This window comes from Alosa alosa, chromosome 17 (genome assembly GCF_017589495.1).
Source record: "Alosa alosa isolate M-15738 ecotype Scorff River chromosome 17, AALO_Geno_1.1, whole genome shotgun sequence".
Classification (NCBI taxonomy): Eukaryota; Metazoa; Chordata; class Actinopteri; order Clupeiformes; family Clupeidae; genus Alosa; species Alosa alosa.
This window is the reverse complement of record NC_063205.1, coordinates 22,814,593-22,824,592: the sequence shown is the minus strand read 5'-3', so window position 1 is coordinate 22,824,592 and position 10,000 is coordinate 22,814,593. Positions and strand designations below refer to the sequence as shown.

At 47.6% G+C, this 10,000-nt stretch overlaps 1 protein-coding gene across 1 annotated transcript in view; it reads right to left on the bottom strand.

Moving 5' to 3' along the window:
* The window catches only part of taf3 (TAF3 RNA polymerase II, TATA box binding protein (TBP)-associated facto), a 69,221-nt gene that overhangs the window by 15,172 nt on the left and 44,049 nt on the right, over positions 1–10,000 (bottom strand). The window contains 5 exon segments of the mRNA XM_048267601.1: positions 1–198; positions 200–555; positions 663–1,075; positions 1,176–1,282; positions 1,284–1,506. The exon segment at positions 1–198 is cut by the window's left edge and continues 375 nt beyond it. Coding sequence (XP_048123558.1) covers positions 1–198; positions 200–555; positions 663–1,075; positions 1,176–1,282; positions 1,284–1,506 — 1,297 coding nt within the window.

The following is a 10,000-nucleotide window of genomic DNA, read 5'->3' as shown; positions in this document are numbered from 1 at the left end:
TTCTTCTTGGCCTCCTTGGCGCGCTCCTTGGCCTTCTCCTTCTTGGCCTTGTCTTTGCGGGCCTTGTCCTTCTCCTTCTTCTTGTCCTTGTGCTTGTCTTTCAAGGCCGCTCCCTCACATCGAGAGGGAGCCGTACGCCACGTCAAGTTGCTTCGCCATCGGGCGATGTTGAAGGAGTCGCCGCCGTCAAGGCTGGCCCTTCCAGGTCAGCTTGCCCTCCTTGTCCTTGCTCTTCTTGTCCTTCTTCTTGTCCTTGCTCTTGATCTTGTCGTGACCTTTGTCCTTGTCTTTGACCTTGCCTTTGTCCTTGCCCAGCTTCTTGACCTTCAGCTTGGCCTCTTTCTTGGGCTTCTTCTTCTTGCCCTCGGGCATGGCCGACGCGGCGCCCACGCCGCCCGGGAACTCGTCCAGGGCCAGTGGCCGTTGCCACGGCAATGCGCCGGTCAGGGAGGTCAGCAGGGGCTGCGGGGTCGGGGGCGAGAGTGGCGGCGAGGACAGGTCAGAGGGGTCGGAGGGCGTCGCCATGGAGATACCGGGGCCGGGCGCCAAGGCCAGCTTACCAGCTCATGGCGACCTCGTCAATGGAGCGGTCAAGGCTGCTGGCGCCGGGGGGCAGCAGCGGGTGGACGGGAGGGAGGGCGCGGGCCGGGCGTGGTTGGGACCCAGTCGGCGGTGGGAGTTCTACGCCGACGCCAATCGCGGTTTGCCCAGCAGCAGTGCGAGAGGGACAGCCCCGGGTCCGAGTCGCTGTCCGAGTCCGACGGGAGGTCAGAGGGGTCAGAAGTGTGGTGGCCGAAGCCCTCCGCCACCAGCGACGCCTCGCTGATCACTCCCGGCCGAGGATTGACCCGATGTCCAAGGCCCCGCGGGTCGGGTATGGATGATCGCTGCAGGTGGAGGTCCGAGAGCGCCAACCCGCCGGGCCGACCTCCAGGACCCCTGTCGGGTGCCGCTGGCTGGCTGGCCCCAGCGGGGCGGTGAGCTCCATCTGGCTCATGTGCGGGCGTCATGCCCCCCTCTGGGGCTCTGGGGAGTTCTTTTTTCTTCTCCTTCATGTTGCTTAAGGTAAGGCGGCCTTAGGGTTTCATTCGCCCGGGCCACCAATTTCACGCCATGCTATGACTTGCTCTTCCTGCCCGGCGACGAGTGCCCGGGCGCTTGGCGCCCCGCTGCACCCGGGCGGCCGGCGGGGGTCGGGGCGGGCGAGAGCGGTGGAGAGGACGGCGACATCGGCAGCTGCGGGTTGATCAAGGTGAGCGGCTCACGCGGCTCCGACGTCCACTGGGCTGGAGTCGGGGTTGATGCTCAGGCCGAGGCGCGGACGCTTGGCCGTCGGCATGACGCCCAGGGGGAAGGCCTCGTCCGCCTCGCGCTTGGCGGGGCGGTTTTCGGCGTTCTCCGCCTCTTCGTCGTAGTCTTCTTCGCCGCCGTCGTCCTCTTCCACAGACACCTGCATGGCTTCCGCAGAGGTACCCATGGCAACCGGCACTGGCTCCTCTTCCTCATCTAAACAAAAACAAGAAACAAACAACAAACAATCAGAACACTTCCAGAATTATTTTTGTGTCGATTCGTTTTGATATTATGGTTTCCTCACATTTGGTTTAAACTGAAGTTTCAAAAACGTATTATTTATTTATTTATTGATTGATTGTTATCCTTTGTTTAACCACGGTAGTCACATTGAGACAGAAGTCTCTTTGCGATGACAGGAAACAGCAGCTCCAAAAGAAACCATAGAATACCGTCAGAACTGCGGTAACAGGAACAGAACAGACAAAGCCCATTCTGAAAAGGTTCCTGTTAATGTGTCGACTACCTTGCTGTTTTTATGGTTTCCAAATATGTCATTTACTCAATTGAGGCTGTCTTTCCACAAAACCTCCTACACAAACACACACACACACACACACACACAGCAGTGGAAGGGATTCTGCCCCACACTCCCCCACCCAACAAAAACAGAGAAGCAAAATAAACTGGGGGAAAAAGGCAACACAAAGCAGCAGAACAAATTTTCCAAAAATCGGAATTTGAATTTCCAATTAGCCCGACTCCTGTGAAATCCAAATCAGCTTCTCAAGCTTCCCCATTCAAGCGATAACTAGCGCTCCAAGGACACAAACGTATCTGGCTCGCAAACACAGATGTGCCGCCGATTAGACGTAATTAACTATGACAGACGCGAAAGCCAGCGCCGCACACCTCAAACAGGCCCTTCCACTAGGACCCTCGTTAAGCTTAACGCAGCACAAAGGGAGCGCACCATCTTACTCACACACACTCACACACACACACACTCCATCCCCATCTATCTGGAGCCAGTGAGTGACTTTGACAAAGCACAAAGTCAGATCTCATTTTAAACAGAGGAGATTTAGGAGCCTCCCGTGTTTAACATACATATATCTTTATGCAAAACAGCACTGAGGGAGGAGAAAGGACTTAGGGACCGAGAGAGGATGCAGCAAAAGAGGATATTAAACCGTAGACTCTTGCGAATAGGTAGGTGTGTGTGTGTGTGTGTGTGTGTGTGTGAGAGTGAGAGAGCAGTGGGCGGATATCATATTCTGAGATCAGACTCATCGTGGCGATAGCGCCAGGAGAACACCACCTCCGACAAGATCCAGATACGAGGGCCTCGGCTCCCCCAGCCTCTGCAGCGATGCACTACTTAATCTGTAGTCCTATCACCAACTTTCCCCCCAATATCACATACACACACACACACACACACACACACACACACACACAAGACGCACAAGACAACACAAGACACACGTTCCACTCGCACACACACGCACACACAGATAAACTACACACACACATAGACTACACACACACACTCACCACAGGACGCACAAGACAACAAAAGACACACTTCTAAAAAAAACACACGCACACAGGCACGCACACACACACGTACATGACCTCTACACATGTTCCATCATATTCTCACCATAGTCACAAGCTACAGCAAGAGCCTCCTCTTACAATCTCTCTCTCTCACACACACACACACACACACACACACGCATTGTGTGTTCTCTTTTAGCCGCGTGTGCTGTTCAGATACCACCAGGCAACATCAAGGGCCTGTCCTGTAACCCCCCAACCCCCTTAACACACACACACACACACACACACACACACGGCAGGACCCTTCTAAACCCCTGTGCCCCACAATGGAGGACAGTGGCAGGTCTGTGGGTGACACGGCACCATTATAAATAGTCTAATCTATATGGTAATAACGCTGTATTCCATAAGCGCAGAATAGGCGCAGAGATAACATTGTGACTTTGGGCTTTTTCCCGCCGCCCCGTCGCTATGGTAATTGTTATCAAAGGTTATTTGGGATGACATCGGCAGGGCCCGGGCTGTGATTGGCCAGTTCCATGTTATTTATGATATGAATTATGATAACCATGATGTCTCTCCTCCCTCACACACACACACACCCCTCTGCGTATCGTTGGCTCGTACGGTCAGTCAGCCTGCCCACGGTCGGCTCCGTGGCGATGAATTGCTATCGTTAATCACACTGCTTTGTTCCCGCCGTGATTACCGCTGCCACCGCTGTAATAAGAGAGAGGTTTTTTTTTTATTTCTTATTTATTTATTATTTTTTTTATTTAAGGGAGAATATGGATTTGTCAAACGGTTCGTGGGCCAATGAAAACTCGCCATATTTCATGTCCTGACATTTAATTTGTTGTAGAAAAAAAAGGGAAAGACGCACAGAGCTTGGACAATATTTGCATTTTATGACTTTGCTCCTTTTTCCTCCTCTCACTCCATTCGCTTCCATCTCTCTTACTCCATCCTCCTCTCTCTCTGTCTGTCCCTCCCTCCCTCTCTTCCATGCTTTCATTTGCCAAATAAGGCTGGGTGACATTAGTGACTCACTGTGGAACAGCAGGAAGAACAGAAAAGAGAAGAGAGAGATAGAGAGAGAGAGAAACAGAGAGAGAGAGAAAGAGAGAGAGAGAGAGAGAGAGAGGGAGAGAGAATGGGTGGGGAGACAGAGATATTGTGTGTGATTACATTTGCTGCTTTATTCACAGATTCTGTTCGGTCTAATCAAAGCCTTCAGTGAAGAAAAAAATAAATTAAACAGCTTTTATTTACAAAGAGCTCAGAATCAAACATCATCTTACACGCACCCCTCCCTTTTTCATTCCAACCCTTGACACACACACACACACACACACAACACACACAACACAAGTGTGTGTCGTATCATACGTCATAAGAGATTGTGTCATTTACAAATGGGAAGGAAGAAGTAACCGTGAAAAACACACAAGAGAAAGACAGAAGACAAAATGATATGAGGACAAGAAAACAAGCTTAGACTCACAACATGGAGTAATTAACACCAACAGATAAGGAGAGAGAGAGAGAGAGAGAGAGAGAGAGAGAGAGAGAGGGAGAGAGACAGAGGAAGAGAGAGAGAGGAAGAGAGAGGGAGGAAGAGAGAGAGAGAGAGAGAGAGAGAGAGAGAGAGAGAGAGAGAGAGAGAGAGAGAGAGAGAGAGAGACAGGAGGGAGAGGAAGAGAGAGGAGCAGATTGAGAGTGACAGAAAGATTTGTCATATTGAGACGAAATCCAAGTACACACAAGGGTCTTACTTCTGAAGACTATTTTCACACAAACACACACACAGTGAAAACACAGCACTCACTCACATACACACATAATGAAAACGCAGTAGTCACACACACAACCAGAGAATGTGTTTCAGCATATATATGCGGGCTCAGGTATTGAGCTGTTTTAGAGAGGGAGACAGGCTGGATAAGTTTATATTAATGTTCCCATTAGTGAGTTCTCTTTCATTAACACAGCTCTCTTCATTTCCCTGCCCTTGTACACACACACACACACATACACACACACACACGCACACACGCATACACACACACACACAAATCCCAAACAATGCACAAATGTATAAAGGGATGCAAAGTCTATCAGACTCTGGGTGACTTTATCTATGCTGTCTGCTGACCACCCCACCCCCACCACACACACACACACAAATCCCAAACAATGCACAAATGTATAAAGGGATGCAAAGTCTATCAGACTCTGGGTGACTTTATCTATGCTGTCTGCTGACCACCCCACCCCCACCACACACACAGGCCACTGATGACACACACACATGAACAAGAAAAAAAATGCAAACACTGAAACTTTGGGTGACTTTGGCATTGTTGTCTGTTGAAGACACCCATACACACACAGACACACAGACACACAGACACACAGACACACAGACACACAGACACACACACACACAAATCCCAAACAATGCACAAATGTATAAAGGGATGCAAAGTCTATCAGACTCTGGGTGACTTTATCTATGCTGTCTGCTGACCACCCCACCCCCACCACACACACAGGCCACTGATGACACACACACACACAAATCCCAAACAATGCACAAATGTATAAAGGGATGCAAAGTCTATCAGACTCTGGGTGACTTTATCTATGCTGTCTGCTGACCACCCCACCCCCACCACACACACAGGCCACTGATGACACACACACATGAACAAGAAAAAAAAAATGCAAACACTGAAACTTTGGGTGACTTTGGCATTGTTGTCTGTTGAAGACACCCATACACACACAGACACACACACACACAAATCCCAAACAATGCACAAATGTATAAAGGGATGCAAAGTCTATCAGACTCTGGGTGACTTTATCTATGCTGTCTGCTGACCACCCCACCCCCACCACACACACACACACAAATCCCAAACAATGCACAAATGTATAAAGGGATGCAAAGTCTATCAGACTCTGGGTGACTTTATCTATGCTGTCTGCTGACCACCCCACCCCCACCACACACACAGGCCACTGATGACACACACACTGTGTGTGTGTGTGTGTGTGTGTGTGTGTGTTTACCAAGGAGACAGAGAAAGAAACATTGGGGCACAAATGTGGGAGATAAGTGAAGTGACGTTGAATTTGTGTGTGTTTGTGTGTGTGTGTTTGTTTGTGTGTGTGTGTGTGTGTAGAAGATAACTGATGTTGAAGTTGGGTGTGTGTGCATGCGAGTTTGTCTATGTGTGAGCATACAAACGTGCATGTGTGTGTCTGTGTGTATGCAAGCAAGCCTCTGTGTGTGTGCGTGTGTGTGTGTGCATGTGTGTGTGTGTGTGAGATAAGTGGAGTGAAGTTGAGTTATTTCCTCTTCCTGTTTGTGTTGTCCTGCTGTTTGGAATGCTGATGATGTTGCCTAGCATGGGGGCACACACACACACACACACACACAAATCCCAAACAATGCACAAATGTATAAAGGGATGCAAAGTCTATCAGACTCTGGGTGACTTTATCTATGCTGTCTGCTGACCACCCCCACCCCCCACCACACACACAGGCCACTGATGACACACACACATGAACAAGAAAAAAAAAATGCAAACACTGAAACTTTGGGTGACTTTGGCATTGTTGTCTGTTGAAGACACCCATACACACACAGACACACACACACACACACACACACACACACAGTGTCTTTTTTTGTCTTTCAACCTCACCTCCCTCTCTCTTCTCTCCTGACCTTCACGTCCACAGGGATGGAGAAGGAAAGGGTGTGTGTGTGTGTGTGTGTGTGTGTGTGTGTGTGTGTGTGTGTGTGTGTGTGTGTGTGTCTGTGTGGGGAGTTGAGGGGGAGAAGGAAAAAAAAAAGAAAAACTTCTGGAACCTTCCGGCTGTAAGTTATTCAAGAATGAGCTTTGAATAATCGTCCTGCAATATGAGTTTCCCTGATTAATTGCCTCTGATAAGAAGCGCTCTGCCCCATACCAAAGCAGCCTACTGCCTCCGTAATCACCACGGGGAGGGAAAGAGAGAGGGAGGGATGAGGGGAAGAGAGGGAAGGGGATGAAGGGAGGGAAGGAGGAGGAGAGAGAGAGAGAGACAGTTGAGGAGAGAGAGAGACAGCTTTGCCACATACAACAGCAGCCTACATCTTCCATAATTACCGCAGGGAGAGGGGGAAGGAGAGAGAGAGAGAGAGAGAGAGAGGGAACGAGAGAGAGCGAGGGAACGAGAGTGAGACAGAAGAGAGAGAGAACTCTGCCCTATTCAACAGCTTACAGCCTCCTTAATCATCAGGGCAAAGAATAGAGAAAGAGGGTAAGAAATTAAGAGGGAGGGAAAGAGAGAGAGAGAGAGACAGAAAAAGAGAGATAGACAGCTTTGTCCAATACTAAAGCCATAGCCTTCATAGGAATTCATCAAAGGAAGAGAAAGATGGGGGGAAGACAGGGAGGGATTGAGTGAAGGAGGGATGGAGAGAAAGGGAAGGAGGGAAAGGGGGAAGGAGGGATGGAGAGAGGGGTTCAGGGACGGAGAGAGAGAGACAGCTCTGCCTCATACCAAATGAGACTACTGCACGAGGGACGCAGAGACAGCCAGACAGGCAGACAGACAGACATTCAGGCAGGCAGGAGACAGAGGGAAAGATAGAGATACAGAGAGAGGGAGATAAAGAGAGAGAGAGGAAAGAAGAGAAAGGGTGAATAAGAGACAGGGAGAGGGAGAAACAGAGCAAGACCAACAGCGGGATCAGGAGAAATATTATGCATGTTGGAACTGAGAGTGTGTTGCCTACCTATTTTATATATCTGAGTGGGTTTGTGTATATTGTTTCTGAGTGTGTGTGTGTGTCCATTTCATTAGTTCAGAGCTAATGGACAGATAACCCCAACTCCTCTAATTGCTCGTTAAGATGCCAGAGCCATTTACAATTAACAAATTTAACGCGCACACACACACACACACACACACACACACACACACACACACACACACACACACAGAGAGAGAGAGAGTGCACAATACAGTGAAGCTAAACGGAGAGAGAGCCTGACCAGTGACAAGAAAAAAAATATAGGAAAATTGAGAAAAAAATAAACACAAGGAAATGTACTGAACACAAGGAGAATAGATAGAGAGCAGGGAAGAAGGATAGAGAAAGAGAGAGACAGAGAGAGAGAGAGAGAGAGAGAGAGAGAGAAAAAGAGAGCGAGAAAAAGAGAGAGAGAGAGAAAGAGCGAGAGAAAGCGAGGGAGATAGAGAGAGAGAGTGAGAGAAAGAATGAGAGAAAGAGAGAGAAAGAGAGAGAAAGAGAGAGAGAGGGACAGAAAGAGAGAGAGAAAGAGAGAGAAAGTGAGAGAAAGAGAGTGAGAGAAAGAGAGAGAGAGAGAAAGAGAGAGCGAGTGAGGTTCCTTATCAGAACACCACTGCTACTATTGGACTCCCCAGACGGATGGACGGACAGAGAGGAAGAATATAAACAATGTTTTTCTTTCCAGTAGAACTGAAAACACATAAACAAATAAATATAAAACACAGGGCTGCGATAAAAACACACACATACACACAGAAAGTTTCCGAAGTGTGTTTACAGATAAATGGCATACGTGTGCAGGAGCGTGCAAACACACACGCATGCTTTTTGCTGGTGTTTATAGATAAAATGCATGGTCTCTGCTGTCAGTGTTCTGTGCCTTCAATCGCTGAAACTCTGTGACAGGCTAATCTACATTCTCTCTCACACACACACACACACCTAGAACAAAGAAATAACACACCATTGTTCCCCTAAACATGGGTATGTATACAAACTCTTCATCAGATAGGTTTGATATTCTTTTCCTCTGCATTCTGCCATCTCTCTCTATCTGTCTCACTTTCACACACACTTATAATGGCACCAACTCTGTAACGTGTTACCATAAGACATGTGACTGCATACATTTATACGCTGCCCTGTGACAAAGAGAGTAAGGATTGTCTCTCTCTCTCACACACACACACATCTATACTTAATGGCATATGTTCTCATTCACACACAGCACCCTAATACTCCTGAACCCAAGGGGCATTGGGTCTTTGAAGTTCTCCAAAATATCAAATCAATTATCACTTTTTCGCCGCATATAAAGGAAAATTCAATTTGAGCCTCTCCATGCTAATCAGACACATTCCCGCAGAAAAAACACGGGCGGAAGGGAGTGGTGCAATTTAGGGATTATTTTTGCCATCGCTGTCGTTCGGAACACCATTTCTTTATTTTACTATTCATTTGATATTTTTTTTCTCATTCAAGGTGTGTGTGTGTGTGTGTGTGTGTGTGTGTGCACGGCAGGGAGGAGAAAAAAAAAGTTGTTGAATATGTCATTTCTTTCTTTTCTTCATCGGTCTGTCTCTCTTTGGGCTCTGTAAGTTAGTCTCAGCGTTGGGGACGTCAAGCAAGAAAAATCAATTTGCCACTATAATACTCTCCATCAATTGCAAACGCACTGTAATGATGTCTTACACCTGAGATCATTAAGGATGATGAAGGTCCTGAAGAGGTGTGTGTATCTGTGTGTGTGTGTGTGTGTGTGTGAGAAAAGAAGAAGGAAAAAAAAAATTTCAATCAAGGAAGACCTGTGATATAACTTTGCTCATTCTCACACACACACACACACACACACACACACACACCTCAATCGTGCATGTGTGACATATTAATCTCATTCATAAAAAAAAGAATCTTAAGGAAGAGGAACATTTTACCAAGGAATTAATTACATAAATATTTACATTAACACACAAACACACAGACACACACACACACAGTCTCAGACAAACACACACACAGTCTCAGACAACCCCTGGACGTGGACGTCCCTCTACTCTCTAACGTCAGTGTCAGGGTAGTGTGTGTGTGTGTGTGTGTCCAGTTTAGGCCCTGTCAATCAGTGGAGGGGAGTGAGTGAGGTATTTATAGGCAGGAAGGTAGACAGGCACATGTAGTTTGGTTCTATAATATACAGCGGGGAAAATAAATATTGAACACTTCAACATTTTTTTCAGTAAGTATACTTCCAGTGAGGCTATTTGCATGAAATTTTCACCAGACATTAGTATTAACTTAGGTAATCCACACATATAAAAAATCCAAACA